Source organism: Mchenga conophoros, linkage group LG1 (genome assembly GCF_057382185.1).
Source record: "Mchenga conophoros isolate Kocher_MC1m ecotype Shallow Benthic linkage group LG1, M_conophoros_male_GT1.1, whole genome shotgun sequence".
Classification (NCBI taxonomy): Eukaryota; Metazoa; Chordata; class Actinopteri; order Cichliformes; family Cichlidae; genus Mchenga; species Mchenga conophoros.
This window is the reverse complement of record NC_140526.1, coordinates 38,629,784-38,655,177: the sequence shown is the minus strand read 5'-3', so window position 1 is coordinate 38,655,177 and position 25,394 is coordinate 38,629,784. Positions and strand designations below refer to the sequence as shown.

Below are 25,394 nucleotides of genomic sequence, written 5' to 3'. Positions count from 1 at the left end.
TGCAGCCATGGGGACTCGACATTGTGGTTGATGTTAATCATGGTAGAAACAAAATATCACCATAGCAGTCTCCCTGTCGATGTCCAACGAGCTATCGTTTCACCGATCAAGCTGTGCTCTCTAACTATTCGATATGTTACTTCAATCTGTTTGACTAAACGCTGCAAAGGCACCTTAAATATGATCTTTTTCATTTGGGTCATTAACGGAACTGCCACAAACAGACTTTTTGTATTCGTCTTTTTAAATGTTTTAAATTTGAGTTTTATTTCCTCATAGCATGTCTCCTCTTCTGCACTGAGTTGAGTAATAGAGCCGGTGTGTTTTACAGAGGAAAAATCTGCACTAAAGAAAAATGTTTGTCTCTCTAGAGAAGCTGCAGGGAAAAGAGTGCACGTGTCAAGGCTCTGAGTGCAACTCATGGAGCAAAGGGTGAAAACTGGGTGGAAAGACTCTGAAACACGATGAACATTGATGCCGGAGGGAAAGGATGGAGAAAGTTTTCCTTTTCTTCACACTGACACTTGTCTCTCCCTCTATACAGAAATTCTGAAAAATGATGCTGGTGAACAAACCTGAGCAGCAGATTGGTGATACTGGACAAAGCTCTTAGAAAGGAGGTGGTTTTAGATTTCACTCAGTCTGTTGTTGCTGTCTGATTTAGTGAGTGAATCTTGACCATAGTCAAGAAAGACATCATGTCCCAGAACGCCGGTCCAATTCTGATCCAACTTTAAATAGGACATATTATTTCACTTCCCCATCAGGGAAAACCTTTATATAGCTTTTTATGCATGTAAACGTCCACAGACAACAGATGCTGTGTTCTCATACAGAAAACCCTGTTGTCGAACTACCTCAGTGCCTTGTTGGTTGCCATGGCTTTCCCCCACTACTTATCTGGTAGTGGGGGAAACGTTTTGGTATGCCATCACATAAAGTATGGCAACTGCCTCACTTTTATATACTTATACTCGAAGCTAGTCCTGCTAAATGTCTCAAATATCTGAGACATTTCCAAATATCTATTTCCAGCTGATGGCTGCAAAAATTAACACGGGGGCTTAAAAGGTCAAAGGTCAGGTTTTCCAAAAATCTTGTGAATGCAATAAGTCAAGAAGACCTTTCTCTGCACTCACTGTTTATACATGACTGTGCATTTAATCATGAATTATTATTCATCTCTGGCTCTTTTTTCCCATCTTCCTCCCCTCACCCTGGCTGCCCCTCCCTGAGCCTGGTTCTGCCAAAGGTTTCTTCCTGTCAAGAGGGAGGTTTTCCTTTCCACTGTTGCCAAAGCGCTTGTTCATAGGTGGCCATGTGAGGTTTCCTCTCTTTTCCTCTGCATTATTTTAGGGTCTTTACTAGGGTTGTTCAATATAACGAAATATATCGAATGACGATATAAAAACGTTTATCGTTTCCTATCACTCTATCGTTTGTTTCGTGGTGTCGTGAAATATAAAGTTTACAGCAATATTTGTTCATCGTTTTGATGGTCACTGTAGTGGCTATATTAGTTTCTTAAAGTTCTCTCTTTCTCTTATATTTAATATAACCACACTACAGACAGACAAGCGCCTGTTTTTACGTGTTGTCGTTAGCAACAATGATGGTAAAACGGTCGCGTGGCTCTGCTGTCCGCTTGTTTGTTTTCCACGTAAACCTTTCACAATAAAGCTCAAGATCCTGTTGAGACTTAAACTGAGTCACGTGAAAGAGCAGATTGTTTACGGATGAGAAGCAAAAAGAGCCGTCAGTTGCTAAAAAATAAACCGTAGACTCAAACGTTAGAACAGGCTTTTCCCCGCAGCACGCCGTGTAATAAATACAAAGAAAATGGCGGCCGTTACAACTTATGTCTAAAAATGTATCGTTTCATGCATCGGTTAAAACACTCGACTCCAGGTACACGACGCCCAGCTGGAAACACTTCACTTGTGTCGAGCTGCCCGAGATTCACAGAATTTACAAAACATGTTACATTTTTGTGATTTATATCGTTATCGGGATATGAGATTTTGGTCATATCGCACAGCCCTAGTCTTTACTTTATAATTTAAAGCACTTAAAGGCAACTGTTGTTGTGGTTTGTCACAATATAAATAAAGCTGAGTTGAAGTGACCTGGGATTTTCAAATTTTCAGCATTAGTGCATTTCCTAGAAATTAGTGACCTCGACCTAAACATTAGAGGTCAAGTTTTCTCAGAATCTTGTGAATCCAATAACTTGAGAAGAAGACAACATAGAAATTGATACCAGAGAGGTGTGTCTACTAGTAACCTGGGGTGTAGCAGTGATGGTTGCCAGTACTTTTTAATAATAATATCATTTAGTAAGAGAAAAAAGTAACTATCCCGGAGAGAAAGCAAATATTCTTCACAACACTGTTCGTGCCCTCCATACTCTTGGATGGTTTGAGATCCTTATAGATAGTTATAAAAAGCAATGTTGCCTCGAAAGTTGAGATGGTTGTGTGTTCATGAAGCATGCTGAAGCCGGCAGAAGAAAAGAAAGACACTGTTAATGAAAAGGAAAAACTAATACGGGGCCCTCCTGCCTGCTATGAAATCAACATTTTCAATGATCAGAAGCTGGGAGGGATAATTGGGTTACTGTATATATAATAACACAGTGTGTGGTGATTGCTGCTCTCAGTTTACAGATAGTAATTCCTTGTTTTTCCTCATTACCTATTTATGGGTTAAAGAGGATCAGCTTTTATTGTTAGCATAATGTAAAGCAGTGCCTCTTCTGCCAAGGTTGTTGACAGCCATCGAGTAGTCGTGTGAGGGGAGCTTTGAGCGCTCTTCGCTCTTGAGGTCTTCTTCCTGCTGAATAGAGGATGAGTGGAGTTGATTATTGGTCTCCACTCTTATCTCTCTCCTCTAATGCAGAAGCATCTGCTGATTATTCCCTTAATCAGGACTATCCTCTTTGTGATTAGCTTAGGGCTAAAAGAGCTCCTCACTCACAACGAGGACACGCCCACTGGACTAAAGCTTTGCTCTGGGTTCCTAATTGCATTATCATATGTTGTGTGTGAAGACTGATGGGCAGAGGTGGGTAGTAACGAGTTACATTTACTCCGTTACATTTACTTGAGTAAGTTTTTGAAAAAAATGTACTTTTAAAGTTTTTTGCACGATACTTTTTACTTTTACTTGAGTACATTTGTGAAGAAGAAACTGTGCTTTTACTCCGCTACATTTGGCAATATTCGACTCGTTACTTTTTAAAAAAATGATTAATTTCACACATTACATAATACTGCTAATAATGGATCATGCCGCCAGTGGAGTTTTCTGTAACTCTTTTACCAATCAGATGTGGCCATGCAGTCACATGACCAGTTTGAAACTGTGGCGGGCAGAGCGGCCCAAGCGTTTTAAAGTAGCGACACACGGAAAGAAGAAAACTAGGGCTGCCACGATTAGTCGACTATTAAAATCGTCAACGACTAATTTAATAGTCGACGCGTCATTTGAAGCTTTGTAAGATCCCAAAAGACGCAGTAGTAGTATTTAAGAGTGTAATAACGGACTGAAACAGAAGATGGCAGCACTGCATGTACAAGGATGCCAGCTGCCGTTAAACACAGAAGAAGAAGAAGCTGTGTCCCAGAATTCATAGCGCGGCCCTGCTCAGTTTCCATCAATGGCGGCAGCTAGTTAGTTTTAATATTACTCTTATTATTCTTTCTGGGTCACAAAATAAACGTTTAACATATTTTCAGGCGAGAATGTAGCTGTGTAAACCTCAAATATCTGCTCAGTTTATCAGGACACCACGTATTTTCAAAAGCGCTCCGACGTTTTCGGAGACGTCTGTTACCCACTAGCTCGATAGCTAGCCGGGGGCAAGGCTCACTAGAGCCGTGAGAACACCGGACTCCCGGCAGATCATTTTCAAACCCACCGCCGTCTTTCACTACTCAGGTTAAACATGATATATAAGTCATTTAGATAACTTAAAAATGTTATTGTTTGGCTTTTTTCAGTATTTTATTTGTTCCTGAGTAAATCGGTTTGGCTGAGATTAAAGTTATAGTTTTTACACAGCTGAATAAACCAAGCAGACAACTAATTATCAGAAGTGTGAGATGCTCGAGAATTTACTCTGGTGTCCTGTTATATTTTAGATATCAAGGAGTTTATTGAACTTCACTGAAACAATCTGCAAATTTCATTAAAATTTAATAAACTACCATCTTGTCTTTATTTTTAGTTAGCACATACCTTACACACTTAAAGCTGTAAGCTAATGATAGTTATATAAGAGCAGATGCTGCTGGTGCAATAAGCTGTACGTTGTACGTCCAATGGATGATGATTTGATTAGTTGACTAATCGCAAAAATAATTGGTGACTAGTCGACTATCAAAATAAGCCCTACCATCCACTCATCCATCCACCCCCCCCCATCCATCCACCCATCATTCCACCATCTATCCACATCAGCAAAATGTTAGATATAGGACCCAAACCTTGGTGCTAAACACCTAGCTTCAAAATCAAGTCTGAACCCCTTAAACAAGCGTTTGAAACAAATAATCCAGGTCAGCCTCTTTGAACGGGCTCTGCTGACGGTGTCGCTCTTTGTGGCAGCAGTTTCTATTTTTACATAATGCGACATTAAGGACTGAAGTGTAAGAATCTCAGAGTCTGTCGTTTTCTGTACAGGTTTGCATCAGTGGAGCGAGTTCAGGCGGACACGCCTCGCTCTCGTCTTCATACACCAAACACTCCTCTAAACCTGTCCACCACCCGGACAGTCATCCATATTCTTCTTCTGCTGCTCATCCCTGATCTACAGACTCGTTCTGCCCCATCAGTAATTCAGTAACACACCAGGTGCTTGACAGGAAAACTTTGTGATGTTTTTCAGAGGATGAATTTTACTGTCTAGTTGATGTGTTTCAGTCCTTTTTGACATAAATGGTTGCACCGGTTTTCGAAAGCCCTCGGCTTTGATTTAATTTGCGGGTGAATGAAAGTGAATTGCTGCTTTGGGGATGATAGCAGAGGAATGTTTAGGAATTGTTGCTTCTCTGTGGTTGCTGTGTTATCCTTTAATTTACAGCCATTAGACTGAGTTATCTGTTGTTGTGCCTCCACCCCGGTGCCACCCACGCTGTCCCTTCAGTGCTGTTCTCAGCTGCTTCGATGACAGAGGGGGCTGCAGACTGCCGCAGTCCTCCGGTGCTCCCCGCTCACAGCGTTTTTACTGCTACAATTAGAGCAGAGAAAACGTTTTGTGCAGCTCCTGCAGAATCAACAAAAGCTGCCTATTAAACACCTCTTTAGTGGCACTGCCCCTCACTTTTATTTCCTCTCTGAGTTTATGGCTGTTGGAGGCGGAGTGTCCAGTACACTGCCACGACCTATAGCTCAGCCTCCACCTCATTTACTTCCTCTCCTTTTTGCTTTTTTTGCTTTTCTCTGAATCTGGTAATCTTCTACGTACTATGGCTACCTTGCCTCTTCCTTTTCATTTCATTCTTTACCTCCAATTACCTCTGCTCCTCTTTTTTTCTGTTTCCCTTTGATCGTTGTTTTATACACCTCCTTAATCTTCTTTTCATTTCTTTTTCATTGTTTATCTCATTCCCTAGTACTTTTCCTCTGCTTCCTATGCCCTTTTAACCTCTCTGCTTCCCTTCTTTTCCTCATTCCTTTCTTCCTATCTTCTTTTTCCTTTCCTTTTTCCTGTCTTGACCTTTCCCTTCTCTTTTTATATATTCTTCCTCACATTTTCTCCTGTTTTTCTTCCTCATTTCTCTTCCTTTTTTCTTTACCTGTCCCTTCTTTCTTTTCTTGTTTGTTCCCACTCCCATTTCCTTATCTTTCAAACTTCTTCCCTCTTTATCTCTTTCCCTGTTCTTTTGCTTGCCTCTCTCATTCTCTTTCTCTTCCCCCCACCACACTTCTCTTCCTTCTCCCCTCTTCTTAATCTTTACTCTCCCTGCTCTCCATCTCAGCTCTCCTCCTCCTCCTCTCTTCCTGTCTCAGCACCTTTCATTGCTCTTAACGACATAGAGCGCATACATCAGCCTCACTAATTAACTCATAAATCATCTCTATGTAGTTGGAAAGTTGAAATGTCTGGCAGAGTGTTGGAGAGCCTTTCAGCGCGCAGTGTGATCCACTTTTACAGCAGATAATTGTTGTGGTTTTAATAATGCATCACTTTAAACCATGTGGGGCTGAACCACAAATAACAGTTTGGGTTTTTTTGTGGTTTAAGTCGTTGTAAATTTCTCAGTGTTTCTCCTTCTAGGTTTCGTGGGAATAACGTGTGGTAAAAACTGAATCAACATTTCAATTCAGCTCAAACACCTGACAGAGCTCAGCTCCATTATTAAACAGTCGATTTGCTGGTAAAGTGATTTGTTGGAATCCTGTAACATTTGAGTCAAACAGGTGATGGTAATGTGGGTGGAGTGGACAATTAGCAAGGAAGAGGAAACTATGTTAGGCATGATATCCTGCTAACATTCACAGTAACACCCAAGAGTTATTGCTCTGACAGCCTTGTTGACCCCACAGCAGCACTGAGCACCACACATTTGTGTTTGTTTGTTTTTTAATTTAAAAAAGCTGTGGTTGCTAAGTTAGCTCATGCATCGTGTTAGGCTGCTGTTACAGTTACCAACTACATATACTGCTAAAAAAAAATTAAGGGAACACTTCAACATTTTTAAGTTGTGGGGTGGGGCGTAGGGGCAGTGCCCCCCTTTGGCCCCACCTTGGTGCCACTCCTGTTGTTGGGAATTGATTACCTTCTTAGACACAGATGTGACACAAAAATGGCAGGAAGAAGAACAAAAGTTAATTCCTGATGCTAGACATAGTTGATTTAACAAAACAAAAAACATTAAGTCTGTCTGGCAGCTGCTCTGGAGCTTTCTATCATATCACGTGGTCACATGGGTTTCCCCGCTAAAGACTGAAAACACTTTTATTAAACATTCTGAAAAATGATGTGTGTGCAGCTGATACGTGGGGATATTTCTTGCAGACAAGTTTTACATATTTGCATGTTTGGATGACAAAAAATACTTAAGTTTATCAGAAGTGTGTCAGCAGTACTTCATGTAGTACCAGAGGTTTTGCTTTTTGGGTAATTAAAACTTTGCAAATGAATGAAAAGAGGATCAAAAGACTTCCTGCAAAAAATATATTAAGGTTTTTAGGTAACAATCACTTGGCAGGTTACAGTCATGGTGTGTCAGGATTTAGATTAAATGCATATTGCCCACAAAACAACATAAAGGACGAATACATGAGAATACAGTCACGTGTTAAATGGGCTGCACTTCCACATTCACCAGCTTACACCACACATCAGTGGCACCAGAGATGTTACAGAATAAGATTTTTTTTCAACTTATTTCCTTAAATAAGGCCTCGTTTCAGACAGATTTAAAATTTCAAACTGAATATTTGGATGTTTGTTTGTTTTTAAACATAATTTTTAGACTTTTACACATAAAATATTACCTGTGAATCTGCTGTGTATGACGTATAACAAGGAAACATCACTAGAAATCATGGCTGCACTGCAGTGCGTAAGTATTTGGACGATGCTAATTTGTTGCCTTTGTACTCCACCACCGGCTTTCGGCGTTAATTGCAGGGGTTTAATAAAAGCACTGCATTACCTGTTGAGGAATTATAGCCCTTTTTATATGTAGTCCCCGTTTTTTAGAGGCTGAAAATGGGGGACTACAAATGACTGACAGTTTAATGGCCGCACAAGCCTGTGTTTAAACGGGCCAAGGAACAAAGTCAGCGGGTGTTTAAGCGCTTCAGTAATGCTTTTAAAATGTAAATTTAGCTCCTAGTTATTAAACGCAGAAATATTCTTGAAGATTTTTCTTCCACGTGAGCTGCAGCCTCCAGCACAAAGTTACCTTCTTTCTGCTATGAGCTTGCTTCCATACTGTTTCCCACTGGCAGCCCTCTCTCCTCTCCGGGCTTGTGTCTAATTAAAGAGGGATTAATGAATCACGTTGTTAAACAAAGACAGACCTCCCGCTCTAATCAGGCTCACATAGAGGGAGGGAGGCCAGCACAGACAGAGCTGGACTGACAAACATGGAGAGCTAAACTGAAACTTGTATGGGACTTTCCCCCTTTTCAAGTTTTCTGTGTGTATGGAGCAAAGTGACTCTTTCTCCTTCTTTCAGTTCAGTTCAGCTTCATCGACTGAAACAGTCATGTGAGCTCTGCACGGTGACTCCAAACCTCAAGCTGAATGCTTTTAAAACATCGACTCTAATGCGTCTGCCTGTAATTATATAGTCAGCTAATCCATGAAGTTCTGCAGATGCAGCTCAGGAGCCTCGTGTTCACATCCAAGCAGTGGTTTCATCTTTGCTTTTTGGTTTGAGTATTTCTGTTGCTGACGTCCTGAATTTTCACCACATCAGGCTCTTTACCGAGAACGATGTGAAAAACGTTCGGTGTGTGGCAGAAAGAAATGTCCTGGTGATGAGAGGTCAGAGAGCGATCAGACGTGCTGGAGCTGAAAGGCTACAGTAGCTCACTAAGTCTCCACAGCTGTGCTGAGCTGAAAAGCAGCTCAGATTAACAGGATGCCCAACCTTGAGGCAGACAGGCATGAGCATGCCAGCCAAGAGCAGCAACTCGATGATACAATGAACAGAGATGTGCCAAAACTGTGAAGATAAAGGCTGAAAAAATGGTAGTGATGAATCACAATAGGGCATCAATCTTTTACCATCCACCAGCTCACCAGCTATTCATTGGTGAGCTAACCAGGCACATTTTCAGGCTCTACGTGTTACATTTGAGTTGAAGTCAAAGACTTTGGACGAGGATTTCCATTTCTGTGTCTCAGCACCGAAAAAACCCCTAGACAGTTATAACCCAGTCTAGCTGGGATAAAATGGCTTTGTTTCTTTCCTTATCTGTAAGAAACTCATTTTGTTTTGCATTTTAATCAGACTCCTTATTTTATCTTTGAAGGTCCAGAGTCACTCACTGTTTAGACTAAATATCACCTTCAGTCAGGGACAAAGTGTGGGCCATGAAGGTGCTGCAGTCATGACAGAAATTCAATTACAAGTACGTACAGTTACATATTATATAAATATATTGATTTAGTGGCTGCACGGTGGCACGGTGGTTAGCACTGTTGCCGCATAGCAAGAAGGTCCTGAGTTCAATTCCACCATCAGGCCGGGGTCTTTCTGTGTGGAGTTTGCATGTTCTCCCCGTGTTTGCGTGGGTTCTCTCCGGGTACTCCGGCTTCCTCCCACCGTCCAAAGACATGCAGCTTGTGGGGATAGGTTAATTGGAAAATCCAAATTGCCATTAGGTGTGAATGTGCGAGTGAATGTGAGTGCGAATGGTTGTCTGTCCCTGTGTGTTGGCCCTGCGACAGACTGGCGACCTGTCCAGGGTGTACCCTGCCTCTCGCCCTATGACAGCTGGGATAGGCTCCAGCGCCCCCCGCGACCCTGAAAAGGATAAGCGGAAGCGAATGGATGGTTGGATGGATATTGATTTAGTAACAAAAGTGAATAAAACTGGTCACAGGAGGTGGTTACTTTGTGATGTTATACATTCTCCTTGAAGGTTGTGGACCAGCGACAGGAGTGTCACACATGGCAGCGTTAGCGAGTGTATCCAGCAGCACTTTTCCTCAAGCGTCAGTGTTGTATTTGTAAATGTTTGTGTGATGAAGAGCCAGATTTTAAAAGTTGTCTCTTGGTTTTGTAAAATTGTGTCTCTGTAAGACAGAGGTGCAATAATCGAGGTCGAAAGCAAATATCATTATGAGTGTAACAGGCTGTGAGTGTCGGCCTGGGTTTGGTTTGGTGATTTTGGTCCATCTGTGAGGACTCTTGGATGAGGTCTGGCTGTCCTCTGGTACTTTCGGACCGTGTGATTGTGTCTTCTTCTGTGGTTCAGATCTCTTACAGATTGGGTCCAGACTTCTTAGAACCGTAAGCTTTCTAACTCAGATAGTAATGAATCACTCATAAGAAATCTGCAGACTGCTTTGGGATGAGACCCAATCAGCTGGAATGAAGAGAAATTGTTCTTGGTTTTTAGACGTCCTTGAAACAAAACGAGCTTGGAAAACTGGACATGTGTCAGTTTTCCACATTGAAATCTTGTGAACTCAGTATTTGTTGGTTAAATTGAAATTTTTCTTCAGTAACGACTTGAACTCGGATGGCTCTGTTCTAAGTGTCCTGTTTTGACTCTGTGTTCTTCTCTACTCAGATGAAAGGATGCTGCAGAGACCTGCCGAGGGACTGAGCCCCACCTGATAACCCCCACCCCGCCCCTCCCCTCGTCCTCTTCCCGACCCCTGACCCTCAGAGCCCTCAGTGCCGCTGTCCCATCATGAACCTTCTTTGCCGCGGGCGCCTAAAGCTGCTGGCGGCGTCACTCACAGCCATCGTCCTGCTCACCTGGCTCTACCTTCTGGCTGGAAACCTGGAAAGTGAGTATGAAGAGATTTCAGGATGTGCGCGCAACAAAATCACTCAACGTGAGTTCTGCCAAGCATTGATCATTACACGGTCCAAACTGAGAATCCACACAGTGTAATTTTCATAGACGCTGGCTTGCGGTCTGGGTCAGACGGCGTCGCAGGAATCCTACCAGCGACAGCAACACATAAATTATCAGATGCATTTTGCAGCTCGGCTCAGTTTCCTTTCAGTCTGACTATGAAGTTACATTTTTAAACGCATGGAGGCAGTTTTCTGTTTAGTTTGCTTTTTCATTCAGAGAGACGTTTTTGCGTGGTGTCTCCTCGAGAAGCTTTAATAACACACATACTAACACAGGAAGTCACATGTTAGAGGCACAGTATCTCTGCCAGTGCAGCTTCAGGATTAATTGCTTTTTAATTATTTTGAATTCAACCTTGACACTTGTATGAACTTACATTTTCTGTGGATCATGTCAGCAGTCCTCTGATCTGTAATGTAGTGCTGGATCAAACTATAATGAACCGATTTGGGAAACATTGTACCAGTTGTGGGGGTTTTTGCCACAGACTTTGTTGATATAGGTAAGCAGCCTTGGCTTTAATCTCATTAAAACTGAGGATGCATATCTAATGATTCTCCTTTTAACAATTTATATCCAGGGCCAGCATTTATTGCCAAAGGACTAAATAGTTTTATGTATTGAAATATTATCTACATGCTTAGATCCTCACAAGGCTTAGAAGTTTCACATAAATATAATAAAGACACCGATAAGGTCTTCTGGCACCTCTTCTGTTCTTGATGTGTCTCCCAGTCTCCCACTGTCAGACCACCAAAGCGCCCTCAAACCATCACACGGAGTCAAGAACTTGCTCAGGATTTGTATTATTTCTGTTTTGATCCAAACACCTCAAACCTTGATCAGTGATTCCTTAACAATTAATGTCACTTGGAACAACTCGATTTTATGTTAACCCTTAGAGCAGCAGGTGATATATCTGTGTGCTGGGCTGTTTTTACAGGTTAAAAAAATCAAGTCAAATCGTGCTGCGTCAGTGTGACTGCATTCACATTCATACCATGTTGGAAGCGATAAAGAAGCGAGGCCCAACCTATGAGGCTCAAAGATTGATTTTACAGAAAAGTGTCCAGTGTGCTCATCTAAGAGTGACACGTGACACTGGTGTCAGCGTTGATGGGAAGGAGGATGCAGGTTTACTCCTCAGTGTTTTTCACACACACGTACACACACACACACGTACACACACAGACACACAGACACACATTTCCATATTCGGTGTATGTTTTATGTGGCAGTGATTCTCGGAGGGCACGCAGAGCAGGAAAATAGGATTCCTTTTTGGTGAGGCTTCCATGTTGCTCGAGCACTCCAACATGGATGACTGATGAGTTGTCTCTGTTCAGTGGATCCACTTTAGCTGTGAGTGTTCAAAGTGATGGAGTGGGCTCCTGGAGCACATTACCACAGAAATAACCAGCGTTTCCCTTTTTTCTTTCTGCTGACTGACTGCGAATCGGATTCTGGTTCCTCCATCTGTCCTGTCAGCTAAGGGTTTCCTCTCTACCTACAGTATTCTTTGTAGTGAGTACACGCACCCTGGCCTTCCTCACCCAGTCACAGGAAATGACTGATCCTCTCTGAGACCAGTAATCCAAGTAAAATGAAGTTCTTCCTCTCCCCTGTCACCAAGTCTCTGCCGATTCTCAGTGAGAACCATTCGGGTTCTGTCTGTAACACAGTAGTAGGATCCTTAACATAAAGCCCATTGAGAGCTTCATACGCATACAGCTACATTATTAAAATGCTGCTTGTTAATCATGGATTGTGTATAAAGATGAGCGCAGAAAGCCACTGTTTGCACTAGCACTGAAGCTGGATTATAGAACGACTTCTTGTTGGATTGAAATGTTGCTTAAATTCCTATTGAAGTCAAATAACAGTGGAAGAAAATAAACACAAAGGTGCACAGGGGGAAAAGTTGTTATTGTCCAAATAGTTGGACTTTACCGCATTATCAAATAATTCATTTTGTTATTTCCTTTTTTATTAGAAAGAGGGACAATACATATGAATGAACATTTTAACAAATGTAAATATGCCAGATTATAGCCTCAGGCTAATTTCCATCTGCAGACCCTCTGACAGGTTGATGTTACACACAAGTTAATAACAACATACAGAGACATTATTTACAGCCCATGTATATGGAGACAAGGACAAACAATGGGAACAAGCATGGACAACAGAGGATCAGATAAATAATCAGAAAGAGGATTTTGAAAGAGTCCAATTCCTTCTTGTCACTCAGCCATTAGATATGGGTGTAAACATTCCCATCATGCCTCTGTTCAGCTGTGGGCCGGCTGCTGCTCCGTGGGGTTACAGATAGGAAGGGAGGGAAAAGGAGCACAATGTAGAAGAAGAGAATACCAAGATGGGAGAAAGAGTTTTAAAAAAACGAAGTGAGAGAACTCAATCACAAAGGAGAACTGAGGGGTAAATATAGAGGGAGAGGGAAATGATGAGCAGGGCACGGTGGGAGAAAGATGCAATTGCTTATGCTTACATAAGAAGAGGAGGAAGACATCAGAGAGACTAACATGTAGAAAAAGGAGAAAGATGTGAAGACGAATAGAGATAAGTATAGATGAAGAAAAACATGGTGGACAAAGTCAAAAGAAAACCAGTGAGAGAAGAAGAGAATGGAAGTTAGATGGAGGCAGGACGACGAATTGGCTGGACATCGTCCAACATCATTTTTGTCAAATGTTGCTGACATTGAAGGAAATGGTGCGTTTGTTGGATAATTTCCAGTAGCAGACATTTGGTGCTCAAGTGAGTATTTGGGTCAGCGTGGCAGTGAATGTAGGACTGAGTGAAAACTCAAACTCCAGCCTGTGTGTGTAATCTTTTGTTCTTCTACATTTAATATTTCTGTCATGATGCTGCTGGAATGGAGAGAAATGGCTATTATTATATATATGCATATAATCAGGTTACAGGAAACATTACAGCACCCATTTATTAGTGAGGTCAGAGTGTGAGGTCGCTGTCCTGCTGGTTTGAAATCAGACATGAGAAGGGCCCTGCATGCTCATCAGTTATCAACTTGTGCATCACAAAGTAGTCCCACTTATAATGTGGAAGGATATGTGAAAGGACCTACTTGACATTGGCCCGGGGGCCCATGAGCCTGAGTTTCAAGTACTAATTAACTCTCATAAAGAGATTTAAAACTATCAGACTCAAGGTGACTGAACATAAAGAGCAGCTAAAGAACTAGAAGGAGAAGCAAAATGAGCACCAGCTGATACAGTGTGTTTGCAAACAGAGAGAAGAGTGTCCATTATTAAAGTTCAGTGTAACTGGGGGGAAATGCAAATGACCAGAAATGGAGTTGAAACTGCAAACAGACGGAAAACACGTCTGCATGTTGGTGTTTTGTGTTTCTTAGCCTGTGAGACTCATCATGTAGGACGGGCGAGGTCCTTTACAAGTCTGTGCCTGGGGGCATGCTGTCTGACCTAAAGTAGGCCCTGATTTATCCTCCTGTTTGACTAATGAGAGCCACAATTTTCAAAGTAAACATAACAAAAATTCAAAAAAGGAAAGTGTTTACTGAGATCGTTGATTAACAGAGCCAAAGGCTGTTTTCTCATAAACTTCGATAATAACCTGACTTTTTTGTAAAACCACAAAATTCACCACCTACTGGCCATTAGAAGAATTGCAGTTTATCTCACTGATTCAAGGTTCAAGGTTCTTTATTTGTCACATGCATACAGAGATGGGCAGTAATCAGATTACAGTAACGCGTTACAAGTAACGCGTTACTGTAATCTGATTATTTTTTTCAAGTAACGAGTAAAGTAAGGGATTACTATTGCAAAAACGGTAATTAGATTACCGTTACTTTCCCGTAGGAACGCTGCGTTACTGCGTTACTAAAACCGTGATTTTTTGCGAGAATGTCTCACGACAGTGACGTAAGCGAGTGCGCCGTTAGTGACAACAGCTGTGTGCAGATCAACAATGGATCACATATCGATTGTGGGAGAGAGTATGAGCGTGCAGCGTTTAAAGCGTGGAAGTACTGACCTTACTTTGAGATTCCATAAAAAGTGACAAAAAGATTAGCGTCCATCGTGCGTGGGAAGAAAACTTCTTTTTACAGTGAAAAAAAACCCTAAACTTCCAAGCAAGCACCAAGTGCGCTACCACGTAATGGGAAAATCACAGAGAAACTCGCGGATTCTTCCACTGACCGCGGCACACCTGCACCAGGGCAAACCTCCGCCTACGCCACTCCTGCTTTACAGGTGAAAATAGAGCAACAGGACCGCTAGTCTTTGACTTTATTTATTTTCTGCTGTGTTTTACTTGCATCTATTTGAAAGACTGAGTGTAAACACAAAAAATATTTTATTTTATTTTATGTGCTGGAATGTGTAGAAAATAGGTTTAAATGTTAAACTAATTTATTCAAGTCAGAGAATGTTGCATATAATTAAATTTTTGCTTGATGCATAAAGTTAAAAGATTAAAACTGATAAAACAAGTTTTAAAAAGAGACTTTTCCATTTGATTACATTTTGTATGATGGATTATGAAGAAAAAGTAGAATTGGGCTGAAAGATCTATCGCTTTATCACCTCTTCAGGTTGTAAACCGTGTTTTTAAAAAGTAACTAAGTAACTAAGTAATTAATTACTTTTGAAAATAAGTAATCAGTAAAGTAACGGGATTACTTTTTTGGGGAAGTAATCAGTAATTAGTTACTGATTACTTTTTTCAAGTAACTTGACCAACACAGCATGCATAGTTATACAAGTATAACACACAGTGAAATGTAGCCTGACACGCTCCTCGACATGTGCAAAAAAAAATTGGGGGGGTGTAGAGGAAGAACATTATATATATATATATGTGTGTATATATATATATATATATATATATATATATATATATATATATATATTGGGTGAATGTGCAGTAGTAGCAGCAAGCAGGTGAATTCTGTACATTAGTATGAATAGACATCTGACTATTTTACAGGATAGACAATATAAACATATTTAAAATTAAAGGAATTGAAATGTACATTGTGCCTTGGATTAGTGTCTGGAAGACACTTGTTGTTGTTGTTTTGTTTTTTTTTAATTCTCCACATTGTAAGAAGTTTGAATTGAAGCTTAACTCTCTCCAGCTTCATTGAAATTATATTTAAGCTGCTGGCAAAATGAGAAATGACTATATAAAAAATGAACAGACAACACACACACACACCCTGAAGCACCGCGGGAATGTTCACACCCGAGTCTGTCAGAACATTGAGGAGGCAGTAAGGTGGTGAAAGAGGAGCGAACAAATGTGTGAGAAGCCAATTTTCAAGTGTGAGCCGCAGGAGACGTTCTCAGACTCTCAGCATGCATGAAGCCAAACATGAGTGTGCTGCCTGTGATGTCACCTCCACAGGTCCTGGTCGGGTTTTACACTTCCTGTTGTCGTCTCCAGAAGTTTGGGCAGAAGACGACAGAGCCCGTTAGCAGCTTTGCTATAACTGTACTAATTAATCTGGTGTTTAATGGAGCTGTGTCTGGCTGAACTGCTTTTTTGGCAGGGATTGTGGTTCTTCAACATACCGAACTAACACAGGAGAATAATCATTTTTTACTCAACTGCAATTATTTGACAATTATAGTTACTTTACAGTGTTGCATATTATAATACATTTTTCTAACTACCAGCCAACCCAGTGAAGGAGTTTATGTGCAGCGCATGTTTGAACTGTGAATGAGTAGAAAACCAGCAGCACCTAGCAGCTCAGTGCAATAATATCAGTAGAAGACAGCTACCATGTGGAGATCCAGAAGCTACAGTACAGTGGGAACCACAGTGAGCTGTATGGATGTAATGAGCCGACCCTGGTAGATGGGACCAGTGTAACTGAACTAGATACCTGACTACAGATGCATCTACCGACTAAGTAGTAAGTTAAGTTTGCTGAGGTGCAGACAAGTGTTGGATGAATAAGAACTACAATAAAAACTGAGAAATAAAGGCTAAGAATAGCCTCAAATGGGCCAAAATTGCTGCTGGAACATGAAACAGTTATCAGAGATTTCAAACCAAAAGACATGCGCCAAATGTTTTTGAATTGTTAAGGCTGTAGTAAAAAAAGAAGAGTTCTTTTTTATTAACTGCAGAGCAAAAGCAATGCACAGGTTACATGTTGTTTGCTTCCTGCAGACAGCCTGACAGTGCCTCACTTTCCTTCCTTAGATGGTCGTTCCCTTCTCCTGACTCCTTGCCTGGCGGATACTCCAGCTGCCCAGGTCCTAGAGCGGGCCGTCCTCGAGTCGCGGGTTCGGGAGGTGGAGGAGGAGAACCGACAGATCCGCCTGCAGCTCAGCCAATCGCAGGGTATGGCTGGCCAGGCAGCGGATGGTAACTATGGCAACCAGCAGTGGGGTGCGTCTGCAGACACGGGGCCCGAGGATGGCGACAACACGGCCGAGGAGAAGAACAACCACACGGGGTGTCCCCGCTCACCCACCGTCCAGAAGTGTGAGGTCAGGATAAACTCTGCTAATGTAACCGACCCAGAGTTTGGGCCGGTAAAACAGATTAAATGTTCCTGCAAAACAGGGAAATGATGAGACAGAGACGACTGGTGAAGTTTCTCTTTGCCTCGCTTCTGCCATATTGACTATGTGCACAAGAAAAAGAAAATTACCTCTAACTTTTGTCCCAAATACCTATGTATTCTGATTGTTTTAACCAACATACCAGTGCTTGGTCTTAAACCAATTCAGCTTAGTAGCTCACAAATACATGAAAGAGTCATGTGTATGCTGGCAGGCTTAGCTTTAGCTTTAACATTCTCAAAATCACTTTTCAGAACCAGTAAACAGTCGTTCTTCACTGCCAACAGCAGATTAACATTCATATTCACAATATCAGGACACAACAGGGAGCTTATTCAGCTAAAACGACCTGAAATAAGGGGAAAAAGGAAACCAAAATGGCACCCGCGGCTGGCTAGGCTTTGGCATTTTTCCAGTCCTTCTACTTCATAAAAAGTAACAAATAATAGGGTTTACCCACTGATTTATCCCCCCCACATTTAGCTGTGTTTCTTATTAATATTTTACAACTGTTTTAATATAGTTTTACCGGTTACAAACCTGCAAAACAGGGAAATGATGAGACAGAGGCGACTGGTGAAGTTTCTCTTTGCCTCGCTTCTGCCATATTGACTATGTGCACAAGAAAATGCTAACTTCCTGGTTTGAGACTGGATGTAGGGTTGTGCATTTCCGGTAGCTTTACTTTGCGGTCAATCGCTACTGCGAAGATATGCTCCAAAATCATGTCCAAAACTCGAAAACGGAAAGATCGCGTTAAGTTACAAAGAGCAGAAGGTGGGACCAATATTAAGACTAAATTGACCCAAAAAAAAAAAGAAATCACAAAACACAGAAGGGTAACGGTTTCTATAGATTAGTATTTACGAAGGGTATGTTGTGACTTACCTTCAAAATTACTGTGGTCCCTCGCTATAACGCGGTTCACCTTTCACCTCGCTGTTTCGCGGATTTTTTAGTGCAAGTTTGCATGCTTTTTTTTTACGTCACATTGTGTCCTGCGTCCTGATCGCTGCAGACGATCTCCGTGACGTCTCTCCTGTACAGTACAGAATCGCTGCATCGATCGTTAGCAGTGTGACTCTGCAGTGCAGTACTGTATGTCCACGATGTCCACGAAACGTTTTGCACCGTCAAAAAAAAAAATTGGCTATTTGATTTCACCTATCGCTGGCTATTTTTAGGACATAACACCCGCGATAAACGAGGGACAGCTGAGAAATATAACATTTGAATCACTTTTCTCTTTTGCTCTGAGGCGCAGGGGAAAAATATCGACAAGTCGATGAACATCATTTACAGATATATTGGGTAAATGCCCAAGACATCTATAGAAATGTAAATCGCCGCTTGATTCATTCATTTGCTTAACTTGTTTTGGACGGTAAACAAGGCGTGAATAGGACACCGGAAACAAAGCTCCCCACAGGAGTTTCCGCACCGGAAGTAGCATATGCTAACGTGCACATAGTCAATTGGAGAGGAGGACCTATGACCTCGCTATTCTGTCTCACTGAGCAATGCGCCACCTGGAGGCCGGGGGGTGCAACTACCTCATTACACATAATTCACTTCGGTGACAAATCTCTCATTTTTTTTTAACAAGTACTACTTCTGATGGGATCACACATTAGTGTGTCACACTAACAGCTGCACTGATGGCTAATCACAAACAGGAGAGAATTTCCTGAACAAGAAGCTCAGCGAATCACAGTGGTCCATTCAAACTAATTAATGGGTGAGGCAGAGGTGGGTTAGCAGGGTCTGAAATCCAGGGGAACACTTTGTTCTTTGATGTGATTTGCTGCCTTTGAGCTCCAACTTTTCAAAGTCTCTTCTGCTGAAAAGCGAGTGTCGTGAAATCATATATGTTTGAGAATCTCAGTATGAAAGTTTACATCAGAGACGGGGGCGAGTGACACGCACCAGCAGAGCAATATAGCTTCAGTACTTTAGGAGAAGACTGATGACACTGTGTGTGAATTAGCACATAGGGCAGATCTATAACTGCAGTCACATCTAGTCTGCTGTGAGCTTGTGATGGAAGCTGTTAGCACCCATAATGGGAAGTATTCATGCTACAGGCTGACTTTTGCCAAAACTCAGAGCTTCTTCTTCTTCTTTTTTCCTTTAGCTGATCCATGTAGCGTGCGTTTGTGCCGGTCATAACGCCAGCAGAGATGTGGTCACACTGGTCAAGTCGGTCCTCTTTCACAGGTGAGTCTAAATTTGTGTCAGTTCTCTAGTTTAGGTTTTCTGTAAACAAAAATGTATTCTTTGAAGGTCACCCTAAAAAGAGTTATTTAAAAAATGAAGAGACTGAAACAAAATGAGCCAATGGACCTTTACACTGTAGAAATTAAATCAAGCAGTTTGATTGGTTGGTAGTTGCTGCAGGCTAAAGTCTCTGCTGAGGTGGTCCCATTTCCCAGTTAGATTCATTCAGCTTAAACAGGAAACAGACAAAGTGAAAATGTTATGGTTTAGATCACATAAGAGTCATATTTTAACAGACATTTTAAGGTTATTACTGAAAGGATCTAAAAGTATATTACATTGGTTTAATTAAATGGATGCAATCAGATGCTAAAAAATGAGCAAAAAGGGATGTACAATACTTAAATTATCTCAGCTGATCAAAATATTATTTCTGTCAACCAAACATTTAGCCTTCATTTGCTTTGGTCACATCAGCTAAACAAGCTAGAAATTGAATGTTCTGTCTCCAATTGCTCAGACAGGTTGCTTCCCGCTAGGTCAGAGGTCAGCAACCTTTGGCTGAAGAGCCGTATCTGGCTACGGGCTAGTAATAAAAACACTGATTTATTCCCTTATATCTGTCATCTGTCCGCCAGCACATCTGTGTGCCAGTTCCCACGAATATCCAACAACCTCGCACAGCCATTGAAGTGGAGTGGACCAACATTCCACAGGCCACAATTGACAATCTGATAGACTCCATGCGACGATGTGTTGCACTGCATGAGGCAAATGGTGGTCACACCAGATACTGACCGGTTCTGGGACCCCAGACCCCCAATAGCGCAAAAAACTGCACATTCCAGGGTGGCCTTTTGTTGTGGGCAGTCTCAGGTACACCTGTGCACTACTCATGATGTCAGATCAGCATCCTGATGTGGCACACCTGTGAGGTGGGATGGATTATCTCAATATAGCAGATGTGCCCACTACCACACATTTGGACTGATTTGTGACCACTGTTTGGGAGGGATGGTTATATTGTGTATCTGGAATGAATTTTAGGTCTCTACGTCCATCCCATGGGGAATGGGAGCAGTAACAAAGGTGTTGCGTTTATATTTTTGTTGAGTGTACTTGCAGGTCACCAAATACGGAAAAATGCAATGCAACAACCTGCAGCCACCATTTTTTCATAGTTGCAAGGAGGACGCAATCCACTTTCAAACTGACATAATCTCATCATGCTAACTAATGTCACTTAGCTGTAATGTAATCATAACTTACCCCAGCCTTTAAGAAACACTAAAGTAAATCTGACAAACTAATTTCATTTCAAATCTACTCTTTACCATTCTCAGTGACTACAATGTTTACAGGAAGTTGGAAAAAGTGTTACTAAGATATAGGAATCTACAAAATGCTACAAACACATTTTTAGAGAATTGTGTTCAAAAAGACAAAGTGTTTACAAATGGTCAAAATGCATGACTTTTTCTGCTCTCTTTAGAAATGGACAGTCTGTGAAGAGCATACCAAGAGCACAATGTGTAATCATTAAAGAACCAGCAATGTGAATGATTTGTCATTAGTCAATACATAATAGGTTTATTTATTTTATTTATTAGTCACACTATGTTTGTCTATGTTGTGACTTGGAAGAAGATTTGTTTGAGTAATTCATACAAAAATCCTGGTCATTCCAAAGGGGGTCACAAAATTCTTCTTTTTGTAATAGATTTACATACAAACCCACTTTTACCTAGATATTCTCAGATATACATGACTTTAGAGTTAACACGAGATTGTACAGGAGAAAGAAGAAGCTAAAGTATTTGTGAAGCCTTCTTCAAACATGCTAAAGGCAAATAAAAAGAAAAGGATATTAAATAAAAGTGATAAGGGACAAAAAGAAATGTTTGTGGGGAAATTGGATAATCAAAAACGAGATAAAGACCCATAAAGGCACTCTTGCTTCAAGCTTTTGTTCAAAGCAGGCAAACTGTAGAGCTTGTTGATGAAGATAGCAGCTCCATGGGCAGAGGGCTGCTAATTTAGAAGGCTAATGATGGTGATGCTTTTAGAGGGCTAACCTTAGCTAACATGAATAACTACTAGTATTCAGCTTTATCAGCGACCCTGTGTGGGGTTATTATTCAAGAGAAGAAATGTACTACAGATTACTTACTTCTTTTTAAATTTATGCAGTATCCTGCTTAAGTACTCATTATACTATATAAACCTCAGGCTACAGTCCCACACAGACACAAAATCCTATCCTAACAAGGACACGCATTTGATCATTTTGCTGGCGTTACATAATAGAATAAACCCACAACAAAAAGCAAAGTTTAACACCAGTCCAAAGAAACTTCAAAGTGATAGCCAAAGAGGTTCTGCTACAGACACATGTACAGGTGTGGTTTGGGGTTGGCATACACTTAGCTCTAATGTTATTCTGAGCTCTTCCCTTTGTGTTAGCGCACTAGCTTTACATTAGCGTGTTAGCTTTGTGTTAGCATGTTAGCTTTATTTTAACAGGTTAGCTTTGTGTTAGCGCATTAGCTTTGTGTTACCGTGTTAGCTTTGTGTTAGCACGTTAGCTTTGTATTAACTTGTTAGCATTGTTTTAGCAGGTTAGCTTTGTGTTAGCAGGTTACCTTTGTGTTAGCAGTAAAACGCAGTTGTTTCTGTCCCAGATGCAGTTTGCCCTTTACCGTTGTACTGATGTGCTTTTGTGCACTACAAATAAAAGAGATGCCCATATCACCGTAGCATGTTACATCACTGTCATACTGAAAAATGTAATCTGATTACAGTATTGCATTGCCGTGGAACGTGTTGACATTTTTTTCCTCCTACTGGAAGGACCTCCTTGACCTTGATGCCTTTTTTTTATTTTTCAGGAGAAATCCTCTTCACTTTCATTTTATCACTGACACAGTAGCAAATCGAATCCTGAGTTCTCTGTTCCAGTCCTGGATGGTTCCATCTGTGCAAGTCAGCTTCTACGATGCAGATGAGCTCAAGGTAAGAGCACGCCTTGAATGTACACAAACCTCATCCAAATACATTAACACAGCCCTGTTTCCTGTTGTCTGTTAGACAAGGTGAGTCAAAGTCAGACCCTAAATTTATCACATCAAAAGAAAACCTGCACAGTTCAAAGCAACAGCAAGTTGTGAGGGTACCGTTGAATATATTTCCAAATCTTTACCAGAATAGTTGCAGAGCATCAAAGAGTGGGAGACAGAATAAGAGCTGCACGGTACAGTATGCATCTCTAAGAGTCTGACAGAGGAGGTCACAGCTAGTGTCTATGTGCTTGTCAGATCATTTGTCACTTTAGCAGAGATCAGAACATCGTTAAAGCTCTCTGATCTTACTTTAGGATGAGATAAAGGGTCAAGCTCCCATTTAGCTTCGATTGTACTCATGTTGGTGCTGAGGGGTTTCCAGCCTTCTGGTAAGGCACAATGCAACACACTGTAAAATTTGACTTTACTTTAAAAAGTTATGCAGACTTACGGCCCAAAAACGTTAAGTAATAACTAAAGTTATGCTACGTTGTTTATTTTGAACATGCAGCTCTTAGGTTTATTCAATTTAAAGATAAACTTTATACATTCAAAGTTTTATACATGTTATGATGCACAGATTCAGAAAATGTCATCTCTGTAGTCAGAGATCTTAGTTTTTGTTGATTTCCTGTGCCACATACACCACACAGCTACAGGAACACTGGTTTTAATAACACCGGAGCCTCAAGCCTGAACATGAATACTGACAGAGTCATTGCTCTCCTTGTATTATTCTTGACCTGTTAATTCACTGGCCACGGTCACACAAACACTGGAAATCACATCAAACATTCTCATGAATCTAAGGATAAATATTTTTCTGTATAATTTCAACATTCTTTCTTTTTATGTATTTCTCAGATATATCATGATAAGATAGGTGGGGATTATGCCCCCCACCCCTTTATGTTAATGGTCTAGTCCAGTATTTACTTGGCCTGTGACTTAACCAATTAACTGCTGTCAGCTGGCTTACCTATGAAGATGTGATTGGTTAATTTGAATTTTTTTCTGTTTCCTTTATTTAAGCACAAATTGTGTTATCTGTTTCTATGACCCTGATGAAAGCCACAAGCCGACACACGTTGGTCAGTTAAGAAAATTGTTCCTCTTTACTTTTAAGTGTTGCTGGAGTTCATGCTTTGTTAGTTTCTCATCCTCTCCATGCACCTTGGAAGTAGGTGAAGTTGTGGCAGAAATTTTGCTGCATGATATTAGAGATTACGAGTCTCACAAGTGCTTGCAGACAGCGGTGTACAAGTGTTCCATATTTAGGCCAGATAAGTTGATGTATGTGAGGAAACCAAGTATAAATAAAGTTAAATGCACTCATTTGATCTAGGTAAGGTTATTGTTGAGTTATCATTGTATTTAAAGTGGTGCCCTGATATAACACATTCATATAGTTATATAATGTTAGCAAACATTTGCTGTCTCGAAATGGTAACATGCGTTTTTCACATGTTTGATCTTTCACGTATACTTTTTTGCGTTGGCATGTGTGGTGTTTCCAGTGCTTGTTGACGTCCGCCTCCTTCAGATATAGAGTAGAACAAGAGTATATGTAATTGTATTGGTGTATGCTGCCCTCTTCAGTCCTGGGATGAATTGCAGGATTGATACATAAACTGCCTGATCCACTGCCCCACAGCAACAGTTGCCCAAAGGCATGTTACATTTTAAGATAACCCCAGAATAATACAGAGAAAACCCCAAATATCAGATGACAGTAAAGACGTCCATGGAATGTGGAACGTGGAACTCCGTCAGTCATGGATCGGTGTCCAAGCAGTGTGGGACCATCTAGACTGGGAATGGGACAAAACAGTCAAAACATCCAATTAAGTGTCACTGAATTAAGACTTCTGCTCGGTGATTCTGAGCCGCTCATCCACCTCCTCGAAGTTTAAAGACAACAATCACCACAGGAGCTTTGACTCGACAGAAACGACTGCTTGTTAAGTTCGAAAAGTCAAGTGACGCATGAGCACAAAGACGCCAAACGATTTATTTTAAAATCATAACTGTTCTGTTGGAGTGGCGGGGAGGGAACAAGCCTGAATTTGTTTGTGTTTCCAACCTGCATCACCCCCGTCACATCATCACATTCTCCTCTCCCTCACAGTCTTAGTGCTAAACAATGAGTCCTTTGTGCTGTCAGAAGCCTCGACCCGCAGCCTCTCTCTTCAGCTTCCTCACACTAAAACAGGGAAAAACAGCCAAGACTCTAAGCCGATTATGTTTGCAGATGATTCACTTATGCAGATACAATTACTCAGAATCAGGAGAATTAATTAAAAGAGTCTCTTAGCAGATACAGGGAAAAAACCCAACAAATTGAGGCTTTGCCAGAATGTCCTTATATGGCTTTGTCTTAGCCCACATACTGGAACTGCGCTCATACATAATGAACAGCTCAGAGCTGTAACAGCTTTAAGAGTTACTGTTGCATTTTTTTCTTGTTTCAGTCCGAAGTGTCGTGGATACCCAACAAACACTACTCAGGTATTTACGGCTTGATGAAGCTGACGCTAACCAAAGCTTTGCCCTCCGACCTGTCGAAGGTCATCGTCCTGGACACAGACATCACCTTCGCTACGGACATCGCTGAACTCTGGGGCATTTTTAGGAAGTTTACTGGTGAGATCCTCAAACCTGACATTGACAAAAAAAAAAAAAGTCTCCAAAAAGTCAGCCGGTGCTGACACACAGAAATGTCAAACTATAAATGAGAAATTTGTGAAATTCCAAAACTTGGAATGGTGCGTAAAATATAAATAAAGACAGAACCCAACAATTTGCAAATGTCATAAAGCCATATTTTATTTACATGGCACGCTATACCACATTTAAAATGAGGCAATGTTTTGCCATTTTGACTTTTATGGCAGCAGGACATGTTTACCGCACTGTAGCATTCGGTCTCTTTGTAACAACAGCTGCCAGTTCCACAGACACTAATGCACCG

At 41.1% G+C, this 25,394-nt stretch overlaps 1 protein-coding gene across 3 annotated transcripts in view; it reads left to right on the top strand.

Moving 5' to 3' along the window:
* Positions 1-25,394, top strand: part of large2 (LARGE xylosyl- and glucuronyltransferase 2) — a 140,294-nt gene that overhangs the window by 100,377 nt on the left and 14,523 nt on the right. For all 3 annotated transcript variants that reach the window (XM_085277524.1, XM_085277541.1, XM_085277533.1), the window contains 5 exons: positions 10,261-10,483; positions 16,783-17,072; positions 19,282-19,364; positions 22,253-22,376; positions 24,895-25,066. In XM_085277524.1, coding sequence (XP_085133650.1) covers positions 10,384-10,483; positions 16,783-17,072; positions 19,282-19,364; positions 22,253-22,376; positions 24,895-25,066 — 769 coding nt within the window. In that variant the 5' untranslated portion in view covers positions 10,261-10,383. The remainder of the gene's footprint in view (positions 1-10,260; positions 10,484-16,782; positions 17,073-19,281; positions 19,365-22,252; positions 22,377-24,894; positions 25,067-25,394) is intronic.